This window comes from Acinonyx jubatus, chromosome C1 (genome assembly GCF_027475565.1).
Source record: "Acinonyx jubatus isolate Ajub_Pintada_27869175 chromosome C1, VMU_Ajub_asm_v1.0, whole genome shotgun sequence".
Lineage (NCBI taxonomy): Eukaryota > Metazoa > Chordata > Mammalia > Carnivora > Felidae > Acinonyx > Acinonyx jubatus.
The window spans coordinates 129910796-129937735 of record NC_069381.1 but is presented as its reverse complement, the minus strand read 5'-3'; the positions used below and the strand labels follow the sequence as shown (position 1 = coordinate 129937735).

Below are 26940 nucleotides of genomic sequence, written 5' to 3'. Positions count from 1 at the left end.
GACATAGTCTTATTGAATCTAGTTTTGGTCCCAGACACTTTCAGTTTCTCAGTCTCAGTTTTCTTATATAACAGATCCTTCTTTGTCTGTGGGAGTTTGTACATACCATGTACTAAATGAGCAATCATGTTAAACCTTTTCTATCATCCTTAATTGCTCTACTCTTGTCATCCTACAAACCTGCATGACATGGGGACATTAAGAGGAGACAATAGAGCTTAGTCACTTTTGTGCTTAAAGGCATTTGATTTAACTAAATTGAAATAAAGCAGGAAATCATGATTCTGGCCAGCAATGTGACACTAATACAATACAATAAAAAAATTTTCTTTTCTGAATACCTCCTTCAGCATGAAAGAGTATCAAGTCATCAACATTGTATGTTGATGACAAATGCAGGATTGGTTTTATTTTTTATGAAAGCAAAATATGTACTTCTATGTTTTTGTGACCCAGACTCTGGCATTTTTTAGGAGCTGTAGTTTTTATGTTTAGAGTAATTTAAATGAATTGGACCGTGAAAAATGGCCTGGGTTTATGTATTACATCATTCCCCTCCTCAAAATAGGATCAATGTATTTCATTTACTAACTGTCTAATTTGCCCACATTGACATGAGCCCTAGAAAATTTATTGAATGGAAAGGAAAATGATACTTTCTAGCTTTTCTGACATTTTCATATATATAGAAAGGAACCGAAACAAAGTACAGTAGTTCCCTCCCCACACTCTGCCATGGTTTCACTCTCCCTGATCACCTCTGGTCTAAAAGCAGAATATCCTCATTCTAAACTATCATTAGAAGATCAATGACAGCCTAACACTATGTTACAATGCCTACGTCATTCACCTCACTTCATCCATCACGTAGGTGTTTTATCATTTCATAACATCACAAGCACAAGGGTGAGTACAATATGGTATTTTGAGACAGAGAAATACCACATTCACATAAATTTTATGACAGTATGCTGTTATAATTTTTCTATTTATTGTCAATCTATTGCTGTGTCTAATTATTAAATTAGATTTATCATAGATATATATATCATAGGTATGTGTGCATAGGAAAAAAACATAGTATATGTAGGACTTGGTAACATCAATAATTTCAGGCATCTATTTGGGATGTATCCTTCCTGGATAAGGAAAGATTGCTGTAATTCATTTGTTGGTGGGGAGATTTTTTTGACATAATTTTTTTAATGTTTTTATTTTTTTTTTGAGAGAGACACAGAGAGAGAGAGAGCGCAAAGTGAGGGAGAGGCAGAGAGAATGAGACAAAGAATCCAAAGTAGGTTCCAGGCTCTGAGCTGTCAGCACAGAGCCCGACATCAGGCTTGAACCCATGAACTATGAGATCATGACCTGAGCCGAAGTTGGACACTTACCTGACAGAGCCACCTAGGTGCCCCAACATCATTTTTTTTAATTTCTTTTGAGAGAGAGAGAGAGAGAGAGAGAGAGAGAGAATCTTAAGCAGTCTCCACACTCAGTGTGGAGCCCGAGGAGAACTCAATCCCACCCCTGAGATCATGATCTGAGCTGAAATCAAGAGTCAGATGCACAACTGAGAGCCACCCAGGCACAAATTGACGTCTTCACTTAACTTGAAACATGATTTATATAAGACTTCTCCAATTTACAGAAAATAAAGAAGTTTTTACTTTATGGATCTGATTTAACATACAGAATTCAGGGCAGATATTCTAGTCTTTATATACTTTTAGAGAATGTCACCTATAACGAGACCTTGCTATTTCCTAATTGAAATTCAGTCAGTTTCCAATTTTGAGAATGATCAGAGAGCATTCTACTTTTCCCCATTATAAGGATCACTGAGCATATAACAATCATTATCCATCCTGTTTATCTGCTTCGGTGAAGTAACACTTCCACTGCTATGGGAAAAAATAAAAAAAGATGTACGAATATATTGACTATTACCAAAGATAGAGTTGCAGTAAAAAGGTGGCAAAGGTTCAGTGTTAATACAAGCAAAATAATAATAGCACCCTGTTTTCTGGTGAATAATAATGTAAAGTTCATGGAAAATAATAAATTTTAAAAATACATGACATTCAGTGCTATAAAATTGAAATATATCTTTCAGAAATTAAAGAAATAAAGGTTACAAATAGTCTTTGAAATTATCTAATCCTCCAAGTAGGAAGTTAATGAATGTTTTAATACCAGTTTTCATACATTCATCTTGTGCATAAATTTCCAAGTTGGTTATTGAACACAAAAGTAAAACTTTTCAAAAGGAAAATGTATTTTAGAACCTTTGGTTTCTAATGTTGTTATTTGGGATGAAGAAGAAACAATCAAAGCTCAAACGTATGCAATATAAAGGAGCAATAGTGGGTATATTAAATCTAATTTTTAAAAAACGTTTATGTTTGAGAGAGAGCACATGCACAACTGGGAGAAGGGCACTGAGAGAGGGGACAGAGGATCCAAGCCAACTCTGTATGCTGATAGCAGAGACACCTATGCGGGCTTGAACTCACAAACTGTGAGATCATGACCTGAGCCAAAGTCAGAAGCTTAATTGACTGAGCCACCCAGACACCCCGCTGTCATTGATCATTTTAATGCATGTTTCTATACATAAATATGTATCTTTACTTAATAACTGTGGGGTTTGTTGCTTTCATTAGCAAGTCATATGGTCTTTTAGTTGCCAGAAACTGATAGATGAACATAAGCCCTTCCAAAATGTATCACTAAACCCTAATGAAAATTAACCCATAGTCTTTGTTTTATAGTTTTTCTTTATTTTTTAAATCTACTCTCGGCAACTTTCAAATAATAGTATTATTTTTTTATAAAGGACTTTTATTTATTTTGAAAGAGAGTATGAGTAGGTTAGGGACAGAGAAAGAGGGGACAGAGAGAATCAGAAGCAGACTCCACACTGTCAGTGCAGAACTCGATGTGGGGCTCGAACTTGTGAACTGTGAGATCATGACCTGAGCCGAAATTAAGAGTCTGCCGCTTAACCGACTGAGCCACCCAGGCGCCCCTTAATAGAGTATTATTAACTGTAATCACCCACACTGTACATTACATTGTCATGGCTTATTTATTTTACAACTAGAAGTTTGTACCTTTTGACTCTCTTCATCCATTTCACCCAAACCCCACCTTTTCCTTTTGGAAACCAGCAATTTGTTCTTTGTATTTTTACGTTCAGTGTTTTGTTGCTGTTGTTGTTTTGTTTTAAGATTTCACATGTAAGTGAGATCATATGGCATTCGTATTTCTCTGACTTATTTCTCTTAGCATAATGCCCTCAAGGTCCATACATGTTGCTGCAGATGACAAGATTTCCTTCCTTTTTCATGACTAAATATTTTGAAATATATAAATTTTCTTTATCCATTCATCCATTGATAGGCACCTAGATTGTTCCCATGTGTTTGCTACTATAAAAAAAGTGCTGCAATGAACATGAGAGTGCATATGACATCTCCTATGCCAAAAAAGCAAAGCAAGAAAGTTTAAAGTAGGACATAGAGTAGTAGTTTTATGCTGATAGATACTGTAGGAACCGAGGACAGAAATATGAAAATAAAATATTGAGAAGTTTCGAATAAGAATGTTACATAACATGTACTGTAGTTTCACACTGGCTAGGATAGTCACATTTCATCCCTATATGCCCTTTTCCATTGCTTGGGCTGACAACTAGACACTTAACCTAAATTTTCTATTTTTTTAAAGTTTTATTCATTTATTTTTGAAAGAAAGAAAGAGAGAGAACGCAAGCGGGGGGAGGGGCAGAGAGAGAGAGAGGGAGACCCAGAACCTGAAGCAGGCTCCAGACTCTGAGCTGTCAGCACACAGCCCTATGCATGCAGGTCTGGAACGCGTGAATTGTGAGATCACGGCCTAAGCTGAAGTCGGATGCTCAACCCACTGAGCCGTCCAAGCGCCCCTGAATTCTCTATTTTCTATATATGTTGTGTATTGGCGATTGATAGCATGTAGTTGATACTTAACGTCCAACCTACTGAATAAATACATGGGAGATGGTAGTTTTCTTAGCATAGAGAGCTCATATAAATAAATATATTTGTTACTTTTATAATATTTGTTACATAAGAACACCATCATAGATTTCCCTTTAAGGTAAAAATGAATAATAAACATTTATGAAGCCATCTAATTTAAATACATTTTTATCAGTAAAGCACAGCTATTAATTGAATAAATTTTGAGTGCATTAAAAACCAACAGCAACAACAAAATTTATGATAAACTATTTTTGAGAAATATGTTAGTTTTGTTTGGATAATGAGATCTGGGCTTGTATGATTAAGCATTAAATTAAAATTATATCATCATCCTGACTTTGTAATAATAAGGAAGGTATGCACTTATATTGCCTTTTTATTAGTCCTTTACAGGCATTACTTTCAATCTGCACAAAGATTTGCAAGAAACATTCTCCTTCTGAGAGGCTTCTCACTTCAAAGCCATATAACAATTATGAATCTTTACACAATTCAGATTTCACCTCCTTCATGTTCATGCTTAACACTACAAGAACTCCTTTAGCACTTAGAGCTTGTATGGTTATATAATATTTTCCTACTCTGTTTTATTTACCCACTACATTATACAATATTTGAGTAGAAGAATGCCACTTATTTATTTGTGTCCACTATATAGCGAAGTCCTTTATAATGTTATTATAATATTATTAGCACCTGACACTTGCTAATTTTCATTCCAATTGTATGAGGAAGGTGTTAGCAACATAGTTTTATAGATAAGGAACCTAAGGAAGATAAATATTAAGTTATTTCCTCAGGGTCTATAGCCAGAAGGTGTTTGCCCAGTTATCTGACTTCAAGGAAAGTGACCTCAGAGCTCTTGCCTTAACCACTCTGCTCTACAGGAAGTTCCTGTTTGAGATTCTCCTTGGAATTGTTATTTTATGTCACCAGATGGCAGTAGAGAGTCGTTTTATTGCCTTTTAAGTGGGACAGACTAATTCTTACCTTCTTGGAGTTTATAGTCTAGAAGGGGAACAAACTAAATTAAAAACTAGGATCAATAAAATAACTGTTATCATGGATTGAGTTTGAATGTAAGAGTATAGCAAATAGATTTTAAAGGGCAGTTGGGTGTGTTCCTAAAAAGACCTTGGGTTAGTCTAGTTCAACCCATTGCTCTGCCTCTCACTAACTAGACTTGTCTAGCTGAGGCAAAATAATTCACTTCTGGGATCTCATTTCCTCATTTGTAAGTCGAAGCAGCTAGAGGTAAGGAGGAAATAAGTGGAAAACAAGATTGGGCAGGGGTCAGACCATGTTGCATGTATTTAAATGGCGCATTCAAGGAATTTTAATTTTTATCCTCTAGGATAGCTAGTTTGAATGATTTCAGACTTGAATGCACATCCAAATTACCTACAGAGGTCACTAAAACACAGATTACTGGGCTGCGCGCAAGAGCTTTGGATTCAGTAGGCCTAGAGTGTGGCTTCAGATTTTGCATTTTTAACAAATTCCCAGGGGATGGTGATGCTGCCTAAAGAACCACTTTAGAGTCTTAAGTGAAGGAGAAAATCATTTTTATTTGTTTGGTCAACGGAGTGAGAAGAGCAGATTTGGGTGCTAGAAACACGATTTCATCTGTGCGGGGGATAGATTGCAGAGAGACAGCACTGCAGGTAGCACTGGTGAGTGGGCTACTTCAGTAGATCCAGAGCTTAGGTGATGCAAAATCTGGGATGACGGTCATAAGAACAGAGAGAATGGTATGGTTGAGATATGCTTAGAGGCAAAATCAATAAAAATGGTGATAGAAGTTGTGGAGTGGGGGAGATTGGGAAGAAAAGGAAGAATTTGAGATGGTTGTTTTCTCTAGTTTCTGTAATTGACTTTATGATCAAGATATGACCTAGAGTCCATGGGATTGAGTTATGGGAGGAGTCCACCAACTTCTGTGAAAGACCTGATAGTAAGCGTTTTAGGCTTTACAGGCCATATGGTCTCTGTTGCAGCTATTCAACTTAGCTGTGTGTGAAAGTAATCACATGGAAAATGAACTGTTGTAGCTATGTTTCAATAAAACTTTATTTATAGACACCAAATTTGAATTTCATATACTTTTCATGTTATAGAGTATTATTCTTTTTTTTTTCCCTACAGTATTAGCCTGCAGGCCAAAGTCTACTGACACCTGGTTTAAAGGATAAACTAAAAAAAATAAGCTTTTGATACACTCAATTTGAGGTACCTCTGGGACATGATGGAATGTTCAGGGCTATAAGGCAAGGAGAGTTTAAGCAAGAACTAGAGCTTCGGTATTCATTTAATTTTAGGTTGAAGACAAAAAGATAAATGAGATTTCCCAAGAATATTACAGAAAATGAGAAGAGGGCAAGGACAGAGCCTTGAAGTAAGCGAACACTAAAGAAGAAGGCAAGGCAGAATGCTGAGGAGGTGACCAGAAACAAAGAGATAACAGTCAAAAGAAACAAAAAACAAAAACGAAAAAACAAAACAAAACAAAAACACACTAAGACAAGTTTCAAGATGACAGAGTGACAGTGGCCACTTCTCATGGAGAAGTCAAGAAAGATAAAGACATAAGTGTATTCATTGGATTTAGTAATTTGGAGGACAGTCGGCCATAATTTAATTTAGAACAATTTCAGTGGAGCTGTTTGCCTGTATCCTAGTGATCACAACTATGTCTGAGGTTAGGCATTATTATAAATATTCAAGCCTTTTTACTAAAAATAAATATAATTTATTAAACAAAGGGCTATGTTATTAAGTAGCACAATGTAAATGCAAAGAAAAACAAACAAGCGTCATAACAATTAGCTTAGAAGATGCTTGTAATTAAGAGGAGAACTCTAGAGCCAACTCTAGAGCCAGACTGTTTGGGTTCACATTCTAATTTTTTCCTATCCTGACTGTATGACCATTATCTATCCTATCTTTTTATTTGTAAAATGCAATCATTGAAAAGATTAAGTGTGTTAGTTTCTTTTCTTTTTTTTTTTTTTTGAGAGAGAGACAAAGAGCAAGTGGGGGAGGGGCAGAGAGAGAGGGAGACAGAATCCCAAGCAGGCTCTGCACCATCAACACAGAGTAGGATACAGGGCTCAAACTCACAAATGTGAGATTATGACCTGAGCTGAAGTCAAGAGTTGGACACTTAACCAACTGTGCCACCCAGGTGCCTCTGCATTAGTTTCTTTTTAAAGCACTTACAAGATATCTGACAAATACTTAGCACTATATAAATGTTGTTAAGTAAATGATAGATAAATAATAGATAATAAGATAGATAGATGATAGATAGATAGACACACAATTCCCTTAGTTACTTTGTTTTACACATCACCATCTCTCCCCTCTCATTAGAAGAGGAGTTGTTTATAAACATGGAGAAAGTATACCTTTCTTCTTTTGTATATAAACCTTCTCCCATCCAGCATGTTGGCCATCCTTCTGTGTCCTCTCTCAGCTCAAAGGTCTTTTCTTAATCACAACTTCAGTTGTGTTTAATACTCAGAGTAGTTCAGTTTTTTCATGAATCAAGAAAGATTCCACTACTCTGATGGTGGTGGTGGTCTTTGTTGTGGTGGTGGCTTTCTTCTGTATTTCTTTAGTTGCTATGTTTGGAATCTGTTCTTGAAAGAATTCATTCATGATTGTCACTTTAAATATAGAGTGTTGCAAGTACTTTGTATATTAGACTTCTACCGATTATGAGATGTTTTCCCAGTCTGAAGAAACTTTTCTCTTTCTGAAAAGATCTCAGTTCAATGGGGACTATATATATATTTGTTGATATAAATAGTACTGTTCAGTAGAAACCACTTTATTTTACTTTCAAAGACAGGCTTCTGGCTCAATCATCCTTTTCAATTTTGTTCTTGGAACCCATAGTGACGGTCAAATGTGCAAACTATCTTATATAATACACTAATGACAATATCCCTTAGAAAAATCAAAACCCAGAGACATGAATGAGACATGAGGACTTTATTCAGTTACAACAATTACATTAAATGTATTTATAAAAATTATACTCCAAGGCAGTATCCATCCCACATGCCTGCTTTGTAAAATATCTATGAGTAGTTAAGAGAATGAATGAATCTAAGTCAATTGGTTCATTTAGAGAAGTAGTATGTATAATAGTTGGAGGCTCAAACTCTAAAATCTGAAACCTATATCCGTCTTAATAGTTCTGTGATTTTAAAGTGTTTTTTTTTACCATATTAAAAATTAAGTTTACTCTTCTATAAAATGGGGGCAATTTATTTTTATAAACAAAACTGCCTAATAAGAGAAAAGGAAATAATGCTTATAAAATGCTTTATATCGTGATAAAAATAAATTATTCCATTTTGGAACCTTACTCTTTCTATCTATTTTTATCTCACTTGCCTATTATGTTATGTGGCAATATAAGAACTGTGGGCTATTTCTCAAAGAGTAGTTTTAACATTGAAATGATCTAAGTACCTACTATCACTTCAAGAAAATGTATCTAGAGAAAATAAAACTTTTATTGACCACATTGTAAGAAAATTAGCTTATCTTACTTAAGAAAAGATTCTATATTCTAAGAATACTAGTAATATCATTGCTCCTTCAGGGGACAAAATTTCACTTATGAAACTGAAAGAAGGAGGGATTCCATTTGGGCGTCTAAATATATTTAATCATAACCAACATTTATCTTGTTAATAAAAAGGTTTAAGAAAAAAAATACTCTTGCAACCATGTTACAACATGGAGATGAATCTCAAATATTTGCAAATTATTTAAATCATCTAATTCCACAGTTTACCATATCAAGATCTAACTACCTGTCATAAAAGTCAAATTTCTCTTTCTCCATGTATTTCTATAGATGTATATGTATATAGATGTATATATACACATATATATGTGTGTATGGATACACTCTATCCTACATATTATTGACAGTGTTAAAAATATATTATTTCTCCTGCTGTTTTATAGTATCTCTTTATTTCAAAATTTTATGTGCTATCAGTAAGGGATTTATTTTATTTTGCATGAGCCTTATTTTAAAATGTTAATGTTTCAGGTGCCTGGGTGGCTCAATTGGTTGGGAATCTGACTCTTGATTTTGGCTAGCTCCATGTTTCCAGGATCATGGGATCGAGTCCCACTCAGCCAGAGCCTGCTTAAGATTCTCTCTTTCTCTCTCTCTCTCCTTCTCTCCCTCTCCCCCACTTGCACTTTCTCTCTTTCTCTCTCTCTAAAATATAAATAGGGGCGCCTGGGTGGCTCAGTCGCTTAAGCGTCCGACTTCGGCTCAGGTCATGATCTCGCGGTCTGTGAGTTTGAGCCCCGAGTCGGGCTCTGTGCTGACCGCTCAGAGCCTGGAGCCTGTTTCAGATTCTGTGTCTCCCTCTCTTTCTGACCCTCCCTCGTTCATGCTCTGTCTCTCTCTGTCTCAAAAATAAATAAATGTTAAAAAAATTAAAAATAAATAAATAAATAAATAAATAAATAAATAAATAAATAAATAAAATAATACATAAAAAATAAATAAAATGCTAATATTCTAAGAATGGTAAGCTGGTGTGAAATAGTTAAATCAAAATGCTTTCACTTTTACTTGTAGTTGATAGCAGCTTTGAAGAGATGAGGTTTCTGACTGAGGTGAAGTAAAAGATATGTGATATCAGAGCAAGGAGGAATTTTTGAGATTTGAGTAAACCTGTGAGGCTTCCATAATGAGGAGCTTAGAACTTCATACAGTACTGAGAGCCTGGTAGAAGAGAGAGAAGAAATGAACAATGAAGAAGAAAAGTGAGAGTTGAAACATGCCAAAGACATGTTGCTACCTCATTCTAACTATTGATATAAAAAGACAAAATGGAACTCACGTTCTCCTCTTATACCTTCTTCCTATAATACATAGACCTCTGCTTCCAGGAAGAGTTAGATAGACTAGCACCCAATTTAGTTTCGTAATGAATTCTTCTGTGTTATCTTAAAAGCATATTATAAATCAATGGGATTGGTTGGTTTATCTGAAAATCTAAATTACCGTTTTTATCATTATTTCTTTGGCAAAATATAATGGAAATATCAAACAACTAAACTGCAAAAGAATATATGCAGGTAGTAAGTTTAGCCGCTTTATAAATTGCGATTTTTGAAATATGCGATCAACCTTGCAGCAATAGAAAAGATTAGTAAAAAAAGGAATCATCAGAATTCTTTCTGCCTTGGTACACTATTTGATGTACTTGCCTAAGTCATGCAAACCCAAGTGATTTAGAGCCCTCCATTCAAATCCACTAATCGCTGAATCCATGGTTCTACTCCAAGATCAGGACTTTTCAGCCTCTACATTGTTCACATTTTTAACCAGATAATTCTTAGTTCGGAGGAGGGGAGGGGCTTTCCTTTTGCATTGCAGGACATTTATTAGCATTTCTGGCTACTAGTGTGCCAATACTATCTCTAATCAACCACAAATGTCTCCATATATTCCCCACCACTGGTTGAAAACCACTGTTTTAAATAAGAAAGCTTTTTATAATTATAAAATCATCATAAAGCTAGAAACTTGATGCCTGTTCTTTCAAATCATACAGCAGGCACAATGAGTAGCAAGCAAATTAAAATATCAGAAAGACACCTGAAGTCATTTCTTTAGAATAACTGAAAGTTCTTTGGTATTTTAAGATATATATTACCACTAAATATAACATTATATGACATGTTTGTTTTCACCCTTTTACAAAGCACTATGCACAAATAAATGGAAATAGTATTTGTGGCTTTTAGAATTTTTCCCATTGAAATACAGATATTTATAAAAGATCAGATAAGATTCTTTTAGACATTTTATTTACTTCATAAAAATAGAGTACGGTTTAAAATTAATCCATAAAATATGATAAGGTTGATGAAAGTAGCCCCTACATACCTAGTATTTCTGGGATCTGGTGATATTAAAGCAATAAGAACATCTTTCCCTTGCACATATTTTGTTATATGTGTGTTTTGAATAAGCAATTAATTTCAATTCTTCAACTTCACATGTTAAAATTATAATTTCAAGGTATTTGTCAAAAGGAAAATAGAATTTGGGATTAGTGTTTAATTGTAACATCCTTTTGAAAATTCCTCTCTTTAAAAATATTAAATTAGTTTCTAAAAGGAAAATTATAATACAGATAAATTATCTTATTATATTAGTAATTATTTTGTACCAATAAAGTTTATTAGCAGAATGAATATTAGTTACTATAAAAATGGCTACATAAGAGGGAGAAAAATATTTCTCTTACCTAACAAATTGTATTCTGGCATTCTGCCTTGAGCAGAGTTTTATTAAATAAATAAATATCATACATATTTTATATTGCACCAACATTTGCATATATTTTATTTGAATTTAATGGATAAAATAATTGCTTGGGTTTAAAGGGTTTATTTTTTGCTGGTGAGAAATGGGCTACAATTAAACATGGTTTGCATGAAATATGAAATTATTTTTAATGATATTGTTTTCTTCACAGAGCACACATCAGTCTTATGTGATTGCATAATTAACATTTGGTTCTCCTATAAAATATTGTAATTATGCATTATTTAGTCTCTTTACCTACAGCTATGATGTGCTTTAGAAGATTAACTCACTTTCCAAATATTTAGATTCCTGACTCTTTAGAACATATCCCACCTACACTGAGCATGAGCATGCATATGAATCCAAATGTCCTTAAGTATAACACAGTAATAGATACCAGAGAAATTTTACAAGAAAAAATGTTATGTATATAAGTCATATGTACAAACAGTATATTATACATGTGTCATAGTTCCTGCCAGCATGACACTGATACTCACACTCAGAGATTGACAAATTAAGGCCCTCAGACTAAATTCACCTTCCTGCCTCTTTTGTAAATAGAATTTTATTTGAGCACAAGTAAACCTTTTGACTCACATATTGTTTATGCTTGCCTTTGTGCTACAATAGCAAAGTAGGATAGTTACTATGAAGGGCATAAGTCCTACAAAAGTGAACATATTTACTATCTGGCATTTTACAGAAAAAAAAGAAAAAGGAAAAGAAAATCCTAATCTTTGATTTACCAGTATTTACCAGCACATACAGACATAAAATGTATCAATATAGGTCACAGATAATTAGAAAGTAGGACAGTAAATAATAAATTGCTTAATGCCTTGTATAGGCAATAATTAAAACTAATGTTCATTAATGGAAGACATCAGCACTAGCTACCTTCATTAGAAACTATTCTGTGAAAGAAAAAGGACTTAGGCTTATTGATGAGGGCAGGTTAAAATATTGGTAATGAAATTCCATGGGAGAAGGACACCATGTGGAAGTGGCAAAGGGCAAGATATAGATATTCAGACAACAATGAAGAATTGATTTGAGCATGTGCATAATATGTGTGCAGAAGAAAAAGAAGAGGTTGGAATATTCTGAGCAGTGCTGCAGAGTACCAGATACAAGGCTGCCATAGGGGTCGTGCAAAGGTGACAAAATAAAACTTTGTGTTGGAATAGGAAAGGTAAAAATGGAAAGGACTCACATATTAGGGAACTCAAATAATACTTAATATGTTAATGAAAAAGAAGTGGAAAAAATGCTTTGAAATGAAAAGTTTTGTGAGTTTGGAAGGCTGATGACATCTTGAACAAAAATAAACAGAATGGATCAGAATAAAACAAAACAAAAAAAAACACCTGGAAGTTAGAAAGCAGAAGGTAAACTCTAGCCAGTGCCAAAAGTATCATGGGAGAAATGGTAGGAGGTAAGATTGAGACTTTGTGAATAAGACAGTGGGAAGCCATCTAAGATTTTTTAGCAAGACAGCTGTATGATTAAGTCTGTGTTTCAGAAAACTAATATATGCATTGGGGAGAAACCAGAAATCAAGAGATTACTTAGAAAGTTAGTGTAGCAACCTAAGAGAGAAATGGAGAGAACCTAAAACAAGCCACACACCATGGAATTGCAGGGGATGGTGTACATGGTTAGAGTACAGACTCTTAAATCCCTTACAGGAACTATGTCTTGTCTACTATTATATTCAAGCTTTTTAAAAGTAGGCAGAATAATATTTATTCAATGCATAAATATACAGATGGGTGTTTCATGTATCTCTAAGATTCTTTGGTCCAATTTGAGTTTAGGTAATATGAACCTTCAGTACTCTCTTTCTGCACAGTTGTATTTGCATTTCATCTGTTAAGATTGCTTACAGCATTCCATTCACTGGTCAGCTTTTCCCATCTCCTGCATAGAAATAAATGAGCTAGCAGCCTTGGTTCTGTAGCCGTTTACAACCTCTGTATTGAAAATTGGATTCTGCAATAGCATTTCTTATAAAATAGTTAATTGCTTTATACCAAGTATTGGCAAACCTTTTTTGTAAAGAGCCAGATAATTAATATTTTAGGGCTTTGTGGGCCGTATGATCTCTGCTGAAACTGCCCAACTCTGCTGTTGTAGTGTGAAAGCAGCCATAGACAATGTGTAAGCTAATAAGCATGGGTATGTTATAATAAAAATTTACTTACAAAAACAAGCAGTAGCTTATATTTGACTCTGGGGTCACCATTTGCTAATACCTGCTTTATATTAAAATGTGAGTATCGTGAATCAAATTCCTTAATATGGTAATTTGGTATCTGTTCGATTGCATGGTTAGGAACTAAAAATGTTTAACACTGTTATTTCAAAGTGAGAAAATATTAAAAATTGAAAATAAAAAGTCATTTGGATTTTGCACACTGTGAAAGCAGAAAAGATTGTGAACATTACATTACAGTGTTATCATTAATACATATGGGCTACAGAGCCAATGTAATTTTTTACGTTATTGTGCATACAGAAAGTATTTTGGTTTTGCTTTTAAAAATATTTTATCACAATTATGGATGTTGAGAAGAGCTAATATGATTCCGGGCCAAAAATAGTGGTGTTCAAAGTAAAATCCAAGTACCTATCATTGAGCTGTCTTGGATTATGCTTTTAATTTCTTTGAGAGGAATGACATTGCCTATGTCAATGTTTTTAAACAAAAATTTTCTCCTCCTTCCTCTTTCTCCCTTTACTCCTTTTTATTTTTTTTCTGTTTTTCTTCTTTTTCCTCATCTTCTGTACTTTGTCTTAAGTGTTGAAAACTTGGATTTTTCTCTTACTACTTCAGCTAAGTTACCCTGACGCTAGGTATTTAATGATTCTCAAACAAGGCCTCTTCTTTATTCTGGTTCCTGTTCTGCTCTTACATCTGCTCTCTTGCTTCTCTAATCTACAATTCTTTATAATCATAATCTAACCATAATACATGAATTTAAAAAGGAAGAAAACAAAATATGCGGCACTTACTCCATGTGATAGAGGGACTTGGACTCCTAAGGAATCTTTAGATGCATGCTTCCATGCTTTTCTAATAGTTTTTATTTCTTATTATTTTTTAATTGAGGTAAAATAAGTATATATTGTAGGAGTTTGAGCTGTATATTATAATTCTGTATTTGTATACACTACAAAGCAATCACCACTATAAGTCTAGTGATCATTTATCACATTACACTTGAGACCTGTCACCCATTTTGCCAGCCTCCTCAACCTCCATCCCTTCTGATAATCAGCATGTTCTCTATGAGTTTGTTTTTGTTTTCATTGGTTAATTTGTTTTATTTTTACATATATAAGTGAAATGATATGGTATTTGTCTTTCTTTATCTGACTTATTTCACTTAGCATAATACCCTAAAGGTCCATCCATGTTGTCACAAATGGAGATTTCCTTTTCTATAGCTGAGTAGTATTCCCTCATATCTATCTATATCTATATGTAATATCTATATATCTGTATCTATCTATATCATCTATATATATATATATATATATATATATCTGTAATAATATCTTTTTTATCAGTGCATCCATTGATTGACACTTAGATTGTTTCCATTTCTTGGTTACTATAAATAATGCTGCAGTGAACACAGGGTACGTATATCTCCTCAAATTAGTGTTTTTGTATCCTTTGGGTAAATACTCAGAAGTGGAATTGCTGAATCATGTTAATTGTGTTTTTAATCTTTTGAGGAATCTCCATTTGAGTTTTTATAGTGGTTTCACCAATTTACATTGCCGCCAAAAATGTCTGAATATTCTCTTTTCTTCACATCCTCTCCAACAGATGTTATTTCTTGTCTCTTTGACAAAAGCCATTTTAACAGATCTGAGATGACATTCTCATTCTGGCTTTGATTTGCATTTCCCTGATAACTAATGATACTGAAAATCTTTTCATATGCCTGTCAGCCACCTCTATGTCATCTTTGGAAAAATGTCTATTTAGATCCTCTGTCCATTTTTAATGAGATTGTTTCTCCTCTAGGTGTTGAATTATATGAGTTCTTTATGTACTTTGGATATTAACTCTGTATATATGATGTGCACATATGTTCTTCCATTTAGCACCTTGCCTTTTGCTTTGTTGATGATTTCCTTTGCTATGTAGAAGTTTTTAGACTTAATGTAGTCCCATTTGTTTATTTTTGCTTTTGTTTCCATGCCTTCAGAGTCAGATCCAAAGAAACATTATTAAAACTAATGTCAAGGAGCTTACCATCTATGTTTTATTCCAGAAATTTTATGGCTTCATAAAATTGGCTTCTGAATTTTATGGCTTCTGAAGGGCTTCAGACCTTACATTCAAGTCTTTAGTCAATTTTGAGTTAATTTTTGTGTATGGTTAAGATAGTGGTCCAGTTTCGTTATTTGGTTTGTGGCTGTCCACTTTTCCCAATACCATTCATTGCAAATACTGTCCTTTTCCTATTGTGTATCTTTGACTTCTTTGTTATATATGAATTAAACATATATGTATAGGTTTATTTCTTGGCCTTGTACTCTGTTCCATTGATATATGTGTCTGCTGCTTTTAAATGGAATGTTCTGTATATATCTGAGTCTAGCTGGTCTAATGTGTCATTTAAGGGTAATGTCTCCTTATCGATTTTATGTCTGGACATCTATATATTGATATAAGTGGCATATTAAAGTTCTCTACTATTATTGTATTGCTGTAAGTTTCTCTCTTTTGACTATTAATATTTGCTTTATATATTTAAGTACTCCTTTGTTGGGTGAACATTTACAAATATTATATGTTCGTGTTGGACTGACCATGTTATGCCCTTGTCTTTTGTATAATTTATTTTAAAGTTTATTTTGTCTGATATAAGTATAACCTATACAAGCTTTTTTTTAACTTTCCACTTGCATCTTTTTTATCCCTTCACTTCTATTTTTTTTAATTTTTTCATGTTTATTTATTGTTGAGAGACAGAAGAGAGTACATGTGAGCATGAGCATGTACAAGGGAGGGACAGAGAGAGAGAGAGGGAGGGAGGGAGAGAGAGAGAATCCCAAGCAGGCTTCTGACACGGGGCTGGATGCCACCATGTTGAGATCATGACCTGAGCCACAATCAAGAGTTGGACACTTAACCGACTGAGCCACTCAGGCACGACCCCCTTCACTTTCAGTCTCTGTGTGTCCTTAGATCTGAAGTGAGACTCTTGCAAGCAAGACCCATGTTTTGTTTTTTGTTTGTGTTTGTTTGTTTCTATTCATCCACTTTGTGTCTTTTGATTGGAGAATTACTCCATTTACATTTAAAGAATTATTGATATGTATGTACTTATTGCCATACTCTTTGTTGTACTTATTGCCATACTCTCATACTCTCACTTTGTTGATTGTTTTCTGGCCATTTTTATAATTTGTCTCTGTTCCTTTTTTCTTCATTTGCTCTCTTCACTTGTGGTTTGGTGATTTTATTTAGTGTTATATTTAAATTCCTTTCACATTTCTTTTGTGTGTCTACTATAGACTGTTGTTGATTTGTGATTACCGTGAGGTCCACATACAATACCATGGGTAGATGGATAGATGGATGGATTGATAGATAAATAGATAGATATACACACATATATACAGTATATTTTAAGTTGATAGCATCGTAAGTTTGACACATTCTAAAATAACATTTTTATTTCCTTTCTCCACCATGTGTTCTATTTTTTATATCATATTTTACATATTTTCATTTTGTGTTTACCTTAACTGTTGTAGCTATAGTTAATTTTACTACTTTTGTCTTTTAAACTTCATATTAGCTTTATATGTGGTGAAGCCTTTACCTTTAGTATATATTTATATTTACCAATGAGACTTTTACTCTCATATGTTTTGTTGTTACTAGTTATTCCCTCTTCTTTTTAGCTTAGAGAAATCTCTTCAACATTTTTTTGTAAGACCAGTTTGTTGGTGATGAACTTTTTTTTTTTTTTTACTTTTTGCTTGTCTAAAAAACTCTATTTCTCTTTCAATTCCGAATAAGAACCTTGCCAGGTAAAGTATTTTTGGTTGGAATGTTGTTTGTTTGTTTTTCCTTTCAGTACTCTGAACATGTCATCCCACTCCCTTGTGGCCTATAAACTTTCTGCTAACAAATATGCTGATAATCTTAAGATTCCAGTGTATGTAAGAATTTGTTCTTCTCTTGATGCTTTTGAGATTCTCTCTTCATCTTTAACTTTGGACATTTTAATTATAATGTATCTTGGTTTGGATCCCTTTGTGTTTATTTTATGTGGAACTCTTTGTGCTTCCTGGAACAGGATTCCTGATGCCTATTTTTCCCATATATTAGGAAAGTTTTCAACTATCATTTCCTTTTTTTTGTCAAGTTTTTATTTATATTCCAGTTAGTTAACATACAGTACAATATTAGTTTCAGGTGTAGAATCTAACTATTCATAACTTACATGCAATATCCAGCACTCACCACAACAAGTGCCCTCCTCATTACCCATCACACATTCAGTTCATCCCACCACCCATTTCCCCTCCAGTAACCCTCAGTTTGTTCTCTATAGTTGAGAGTCTGTTTTCTGGTTTACTTCCTTTTTCCCCCACCCCCATGTTCATCTGTTTTGTTTCTTAAATTTGACATGAGTGAAATCATACGGTATTTATCTTTTTCTGACTGAATTTCACTTAGCATCATACTCTCTAGCTCCAACCATATCATTGTAAAATGACAAGATTTCATTCTTTTCATGCCTCAGTAATATCCCATTGTGTGTATATATATATATATATATATATATATATATATATACTTTATTTTCTTTATTCATTTATCAGTCAATGGACATTTCAGTTCTTTCCATAATTTGGCTGTTTTTGACAATGCTGCTAGAAATTTTGAGGTGCACGTATCCCTTCCAATCAGTAGTTTTCAATCCTTTGAGTAAATATCTAGTTGTGCAATTGCTGGGTTGTAGAGTGGTTTTATTTTTAACTTTTTGAGGAGCCTCCATACTGTTTTCCACAATAGCTGCACCAGTTTGCATTCCCACCAATAGTTCAAGAGAGTTTCCCTATCTTCACATCCTTGCCAATACCTGTTGTTTCTTGTGTTGTTGATTCTAGCCATTCTGACGGGTGTGAGGTGATATTTCACTGTAGTTTTGAGCATCTTTTCATGTGTCTCTTAGCCATCTGTATATCTTCACTGGAAAAATATCTGTTCATGTTTACTGCCCATTTTTAAGTGGATTATTTCTTTTTGGATGTTGGCTTTTATAAATTCTTTATATATTTTGCATGCTACCCTTTTGTCAGATATGTCATTTGCAAATATCTTCTTCCTTTCCAAAGGTTGCCTTTTTGTTTTGTTGGTTGTTTTTTTCACTGCACGGAAGCTTTTTATCTTGAAGTCCCAACAGTTTATTTTTGCTTTTGTTTCCCTTGCCTCAGGAGACATATGTAGCAAGAAGTTGCGATGGCCAATGTCAAACAGGTTACTGCCTGTGTTCTCCTCTAGAATTTTGGTGGTTTCCTGTCTCACATTTAGGTCTTTCATCTATTTTGAATTTATTTTTGTGTATGTTGTAAGAAAGTGGTCCAGTTTCATTCTTTTACATGTTGTTGTCCATATTTTCCAATATTTGTTGAACAGACTGTCTTTTTCCCCATTGGATATTCTTTGCTGCTTTGTCAAAGATTAGTTGACCAAATAATTTTGGGTTCATTTCTGGGTTTTCTATTCTGTTCTATTGATCTATGTGTCTGTTCTTGTGCCAGTACCTTACTGTTTTGATCAGTCATTATTAATTTAAATAAACTAACTACTACTCTTCTCTCTCTCTTCTCTCTCTCTTCTCCTTCTAGGACCCCTATAATGAATATGTTATTCTGTTTGGTGTTGTTGAACAGGTCCCTTAACCTAGCTTCACTTTTATTATTATTATTATTATTATTATTATTATTAATTATTATTATTATTATTATTATTATTATTATTATTATTTTCCTTTTTCCTCTACTGATTGGGTCATTTCCACTGCCTAGTCTTCTAGGTTGCTTATCCATTCTTCTACTTAATCTAGTTTTATGTTGAACTCCTCTAGTGTGTTTTTTATTTCAGCTATTTTATTGTTTTATAATGTCTGTGACTGCCTTTCGTACTGTGTTATTTTTCTATCCCTTTCTAACTATGTTCATCCATTCTCCAGAGTTCAGTGAACATCTTTATGAACATTACTTTGAACTCTTATCTGGTAGATTACTTACCTCTGCTACATTAAGATCTTCTTCTGGGGTTTTGTCTTATTCTTTTATTTGGGACATATTCCTCTGTCTCCTTATTTTGCTTGATCCTGTTTCTTTTTTTGTTTGTTTGTGTGTTTTGTTTTTTTTTTTTTTGTTTTTGTTTTTGGTTTGTTTGTTTATTTGTTTTGTATGGGGTAAAATAGCTGTCTTCCTTAGTCTTAAAGGAGTGAACTTGCATAGTAGATAAACTTAAGGTTCAAACTTTTTTTTCCCTGTTGGTTGTTTCTCAGACATTTGTGATTATTTAAGTAGCCTAATTCATTCTTCAGAGGTCCCAGTTGTTGAGGGTGTGCCAAGACCTGTCAGTGTTCTAAAGGGAGGAATCTTAGTGCATACTCTCAGACTAATTGTAAGCCAGATCCTCAGGCAGCAGCTTTCAAGGCATGTAAATATAGTCTTATGGGTTCATAATCATAAACCACACTGACTTTCAAACTTGGGGGATCTGGGCAATAGTTGTAAAAATTATGGCTTTAGATATATGCATAATCTCTTCTCTGGGAGATATCACTAAGGTGTGAGTAGGAAAAGAGTAGGCACTAGTGTGGTGTTTCTCTATTTAGGTTCCCAGGGGCACCTCTGATCTCTGGATATGTTCAGACTGAAGCTACAGAACAAGAAAACAGGCCTTTTTCACACAAATCCTGAGGGAGTGTTTCAGTCTATTATTTATGCAGTGTCCTGTGGCTGGTAGCCTGTCATTGTCTGTTTCTCCAAATGTTTCATACCCATGAGGCCCAGAAATGTAACCCCTATCCACAAAACCAGATTCTCAAGTGCTGTCTCCTGTGAGGGCTGTACATACCTGCCAGCTGTGGTGAGACAGTCAGTGGCTACAGTACATGGGGGTGGAATGTTTGGCTGATCAGCTAGGTCTGGGCGGGTGGGCTGTGGCTATGGTGTGTGGGATCAGTGTAATCTGACTGAGCTAGCAGTGAGGGGTGAAGAGGTGAGAGGGATTGCAACAATGGCACCTGCTAGTTCTAGCAACAATAAGGCAGAAGGAAAATGCAAAATGGCACCTGCGAGAATCTCTGTCCTTAGAGACGGTCTCATCATATCACTGTCTCTCTGACAGAGGGTTTAAGATTAACAAATAAGCTTCCTTTCATATGATCTAAAAGCTTCAAACTGTTGCTTTAATGCTGGTTCCAGGGTGAGTGGGTTTGTGTGTCAGCCATTTAAGAGTGGATTTTCCATTCCCTATAGCACTATGATTTTCCTGGAAGTAAACCTATGGAAGTAAGACAACTGTGTTAGGGGCTCATCTCTTCAATGCAGTTGCCAACGGTTGGATTGCCTGGTGTGGGACACAAACTACTCACTTTTCAGGGACAAGTTCTATAAATGAGATCCCTCCTGACTGTGGTTTGCAGTGCCTGGGGTGTGATTTCTTCTGAAACCATGTCTCTCTGTCTCCTACCTGTCTCAGTGTGGCCCTTTTATTCTTTGCTATGGAGGTGCTGTTTGGCTAGCTTTCAGGTCCTTTTCATGGGGAGTTGTTCTATATACAGCTGTAGATTTGTTGTGTTCATGGAAGGAGGTGAGTTCAGGATGGCTTTATGCCACCATCTTAAAATCTCTCCTTAATTGATTTTCTTAGGAAAATATTTCTGTGTCTTTCATTTCCATTTATTTTATTTGCTTGCTTTTAAAGTTTATTTATTTATTTTGAGAGAGAGACAGAAAGAGATAGTGGGGGAGAGGCAGAGAGAAAATCTCAAGCAGGCTCTGCATTGTCAACACAGAGCCAATGTAGGACTTAAACACACAAACTGTGAGATTATGACCTGAACCCATACCAAGAGTCAGATGCCTAACTGACTGAGCCACCCAGGCAGCCTATTTATTTATTTTTAATCAAATTCAAAGACATGGATTATTTTCATTACCTTAGGGAGGCTGCTAAATATTGACACAAGTCACATTGTGTATCAAATACAGTTAATTTCTCATATCCTGTACAGTTTTATTGCATTGATTTTTATTCTTTGTGCTTTAAAAGAACTCTGGACAGTAGGTCCACTTGTTAGGAATATAAAATAGTTTGAATCAGAAGTTGGGATCAGAAGTTGTAACACTTTTCTGTCTTTAATTTAGTATCCTTATTCTACTAGATATGGTTTACAAAAATAAGATTTAAAAGAAGAGTTATTGATCAACTGAGATTACAATCATATTCAAAAGGCACAATGCCAGGACAAGAAACACAAAAAGAATAAGACAGTGATACTGAACTATAAAATTTAATATTCCATCCTATATTTGAATATACTATAACTTACTTATACAATAGAGTTTAGCTAATCTGTGTATGTGGAAGAAACTTCAATCTGTTAGTACCAAAAAAAAAAAAAAAGAAGAAGAAGTCGATGTCTTAATAATGAAGGAAGATCAACATTTCTTCACTTAGTCCTCTGATTTTATACAAAGGGTATGGCTTGAAGAAAGGATATATATATAACAACAATAGTTTCCTAGGGAAACAGTAAGAGTGCTGTGCTAAGGCAAGAATGGGATCTATATGGTAGGTTAGGAAAATAAAAACATCCATTGATGCACCCAATTGCTGGATTATGGTTTACTTTAGTTTATTATAAACTAAATTGAATCATTAATCCTGTTTTGTTTTGTTTTGTTTTTTCTCAGACAAAACCCTTAAAAAACTCTTTGCTTCTAAGGCAATAGGATTCATACACTTCAACTTACAGAAAATTGAGGGAATTAACTTAGTTGTTTTCTTTGAAGAGGAAAAATGTTTTTATTAATGTAATTGCTACATATGATTGTCTGTTATTGTCATATTAATCACCGCAGTAATGGGTGCTATATAGGAACTTCACTTTGAATCATTAAGTGAATAACCCTTGTCAACCTCAGAGGTTCCCTAATAGATATATATTTTTTTCTTTTTCACTGTTAATATTTCACTGTGTAATTACAGCTACCAATCCCTGTGCAGCTAATGACGGCAAAGGCCCCTGCTCTCACATGTGTCTGATCAATCATAATAGGAGTGCTGCTTGTGCGTGCCCCCACTTGATGAAGCTTTCCTCAGACAAGAAGACCTGCTATGGTAAATTTCTTGGAGTTCTCATCTAAAATTTAAATTGAATTCTCTCAAATTGTATTAGCATTAAGATTTTCCTCAAAGTGAGCCAAAAGATATTTTTAATGTCCTTAAAAACATTTGAGGTAGTGCTATTTCCAGACTCTATTGATGATTCATCTACTTTGGGGAAGACTGACAAATTCTTTAAATATGTGATATACTGCACTTTGCTATTTATTACCTTATTCATTTTTTTCTTGCCACTTTCTGATTTAGTGTGTTAGCAGAATTTATCTCTACAAAACAGGGAGATTTTAAGTGAAAGTGCATTTTCAGAAAGTGGTGATGTAGGTAACCCATGTAACAAAGAGGTACTCAATAGCTTTAATCTCTTCCTGCTCTTCTAAAGTTATTTTCACATCATTTTATAGGGGATTATAGACTTGAAGGGGTGAGAAGTGAAGTAAAATGGGTAACTTTGAAGTATTCCTAAAAAATATTTAAACAGCACATTTAAACTAGAAAAAATGATAATGAAATATGTGAATGAAATCAGACTGTGGAGTTTTTCTGTTTTATTTTACTTTTAAGTAATTTTTATTTGCAGAGCAATTACCTTTAAGGACAGAAAAGAATATACTCACAAAATCTTCACTTAGGAATTTAGGTACATGTCGATTTAATTAATTTTATATAATCATAGCATATCTCAACAACAATAATCTCAAAGAGAGCAATGAAATAATAGAATATCTGTGACTTCTTCTATTTTATTTCCTATTTTATAAACTCTGTTCAAGAAAAATGCCTATGGAAGGAAAATGATGCAACATCACTCACAATGTTACTACAGATTTACAAAACTTTGTAAGAAAGCATGCTTTAACATTATTTGAACCTGAATTTTGATAGGGAAAATGTGAACATGACTTTTAAATCCATGCTTAATTTTGTTTTACTCAGAGATAGTATAGAAAAAATACTCTTTGATTTCTTCAAAAATCATTTAATGCAATGCATTATTGTTCTAAAATATACAAAGAATAAATATTGTTGTTTGACATTTGTAGAGTTCATGTGTTTTAGCAATTGTTTAAAATTCTAAGATCAAATTGCTGAGAATTTCCTGTCATTTCTAACAAAAGAAAAATAATGGCAAGGATTCTAAGTTGTTTTATATTTGTTTCTATTAAGTATTTTAATTTAAATAATAGATAAGTCATTTCTGCCCATCAAATCTTGATTATGATTTTCTGGTGGTAAAATTCTATTAAGTCATCAACAATTAATATTTTAGAATTTCTAGATTGCTTCAAACTTGGCAAGCTTATAAGAGGAAAACACTTATTTCTGTTTCTTTTCTAGAAATGAAAAAATTTCTTCTATATGCAAGGCGTTCTGAAATCAGAGGAGTGGATATTGATAATCCATATTTTAACTTTATCACGGCCTTTACAGTCCCTGACATTGATGACGTTACTGTGATAGACTTTGATGCATCTGAAGAACGTTTATACTGGACAGATATTAAAACACAAACCATTAAGCGGGCTTTTATTAATGGAACTGGATTAGAAACTGTTATTTCAAGAGGTAAGAGTTTTGCAAAATACAACTTAAAAAATGTTACTCAATTTGTAATAATCACAAGTCTCTTTTTTATTCTTTTTTCTATTATCCAATTGTATGTTGTTAATTGAAAGTTGGAATTGATTATTCAGAGATTTAATAATATGCTATGTCTTAGCAATTGTAGAATGCTATAATTATGTTGCACATAGTACTCTAATAACTAGAAATTTAGTTTCAAAGGAAAAAAAATTCAAAAGGGATCTCCTTAAAATTTACAGACTTCTAAACAAACATATTTGAAGATTCCTTTCTGCTGATGGGGGAATTATAGTTAGGGCACACGAAAAATATAGGACTTTGGAAAGGACTGGGTTTCCCTCTCTGAATCATGCTTATTATCAACTTATTTTGCATAAATTTCTACAGAACTAGACTCCACAAATAAGACTATTCATATCCACCTCCTGACCTAGCAGGTGGAATCATAGGTTATTGGTAAATGTTGTTAACTTAGCCATTAAAAAAACAACTTCCCCAAAATGGAAAACATAGTTGAAGTGAAGTGAAACATACATGTAAATGCTGTGGTTAAACTCTAAATATTTAACATTGAATTATCCTAATCTTTTTTAAAATTTTGTTAAAGTGTGATTTCTTGGTCTGTTGTTGTTGTTGTTGTTGTTGTTATTTTATTGTAACTTAATTGAGTATCTGCTCTTTTCCACTACTGCAAAACCAAACAAGACATGCCTGTTCAATTTCCAGCTCCATAAGCATGACAGAGTGATTTGGAAAAAGATAGAAGAAAGGGTGATCAGTAATCCATATAGATATAGCAAACTCTCATGTTTTGAAGCATACTAACAATTTTAAATCAGGCTTTATTTGAACAAGGATCAGTCCCTTAGTGAAAGCAATAAGAAGTACAGGTTTTAAATTCACTGGTTTTCAAGAGTTTTCCACATATCATACTTAGAAAGCTGGCTTGAGTACCACTAGTAGATCTGAGAGTATTTGACCACTAAAGTGCTTTTTTATTTGTGCTAGCTCTTTACTCATCTAAGTTTAGTACTGTTAAGGCAACTTAAATGAATTGGTTATAAGCTTATTCAAATATTTATCTCAAACTTGCCATAAGAGAGGAACCTTTCTAAAAAGGCTAATGCAAAGATTTCTTCTTTGTACAGGATTTTTTTTTTTTTTTTACAGAGGTAAGATGGAATGATTGGATAACCACTGTTAGACTAGGTAATGGTCTTGAAAGATCAGTTAAACACCTTGAAAGATCAGTTGAAGGACATTAGGTGCTTCCCGAGACTGACTGTCAGGTGATCTTCTCATAAGAAATTCATCAATGTCTAACAGAAAATTGTTAAGCACTTTATCATGAATGAGAAATCCTTACCAAAAAGCTTTGTGAACTGTATGAAGTAAAAGACATGATACCTCAGGAAAATATGGGGACAATTTTCTGTCTGTAATTATAGATTGATAGCCAGTAGTAATTTGGAGTTTGTCTTTGAGAAAATCTCAAAGACTTATTTTCATTTAAGAAACTCTATTTATAATTATTAACAAAAATTGAGCCATGAAATTTTCTAACTAACAATACATATATTCATTAGGATCAACAATCGTTAATTCAGTTATTTTGACAAATATTGGAATACTTTATATAAGATAAGAAATTGAAAGAGGATCAGTATTGACTGAGCAGAGAACAAGAGGACACACTATATACAGGTTGATGGAGGTAAAGAAATAAATAGAAACCAAATAACTCCAGCCTTTACAGGTTGTTGATTTTTATGCTAGTACTGAAAATAGTGAGAACTAAGGAAGTGTTTTAAGGAGGGCACAGCTATATAGTTAGATTTGCCTTTGGAAAAGAGTCTAGCTTTTAGATTTAGTAGAGAATTGAAGAGGTCTCGGGTAGGGGGTAGGTGGGCCATGGACTCTGGGAGACTAGTTTACTGGCTGCTATAGTGGCTTTAGTAAGAAGTGATAGAAACCTGGACTAGAAAGGAAACAATAGAGATCAAGAAATGTGGGAGAATTATAGAAATATCAAAGAGTGAAAATATAAAGGAACTTAATTGGATATGAAAGTTGAGGAATAGGCATTGTCAAGGATAAGTCCTTCATTTCTGGCTACCCTACAAGTTGAATGAAGTTGTGATTTCCTTTCTTCCAGAGTGAAACCTTGTTAAGGCCTGATTTATCTTTCCATTATTAGAAAGCTTGAGATGAACTTTTGACAGTTCAGTTTGTGAGCTCATCAAAGTATCTCAAATCCTGCCAGTAATTGTACTTTATTTTATCCTTTCATCTTTTAGATTCCCTGAGAATGTCTGTCTGACCTTTCTCTTACTTCTTACATGTCAGCCTCTGTATTTTCTTACTTTGCTATCCTTCCTCTACTGGACTTTTTCTTGAGAGATGCTTTCTTTCCTTATCTTCCTTAGCCTAAGTCTAATGTGAAACTTGCTTCAAAAATCAGACTCTACATTTGTCTATTGCCCGAAGCAGACCTTTTTTTTTTTTTTTTTTCAGAAAAACACTGAAGCTCTTTGGGTCAAGCCTTCATGAAGGGGTCTAGAGAT

The 26940-nt window shown here is 33.9% G+C and overlaps 1 protein-coding gene across 3 annotated transcripts in view; it reads left to right on the top strand.

The window, feature by feature from the left end:
- LRP1B (LDL receptor related protein 1B) overlaps positions 1 to 26940 on the top strand; it is a 1862224-nt gene that overhangs the window by 1257521 nt on the left and 577763 nt on the right. For all 3 annotated transcript variants that reach the window (XM_053214983.1, XM_053214982.1, XM_053214984.1), the window contains exons 28-29: positions 22658 to 22789; positions 24131 to 24358. In XM_053214983.1, coding sequence (XP_053070958.1) covers positions 22658 to 22789; positions 24131 to 24358 — 360 coding nt within the window. The remainder of the gene's footprint in view (positions 1 to 22657; positions 22790 to 24130; positions 24359 to 26940) is intronic.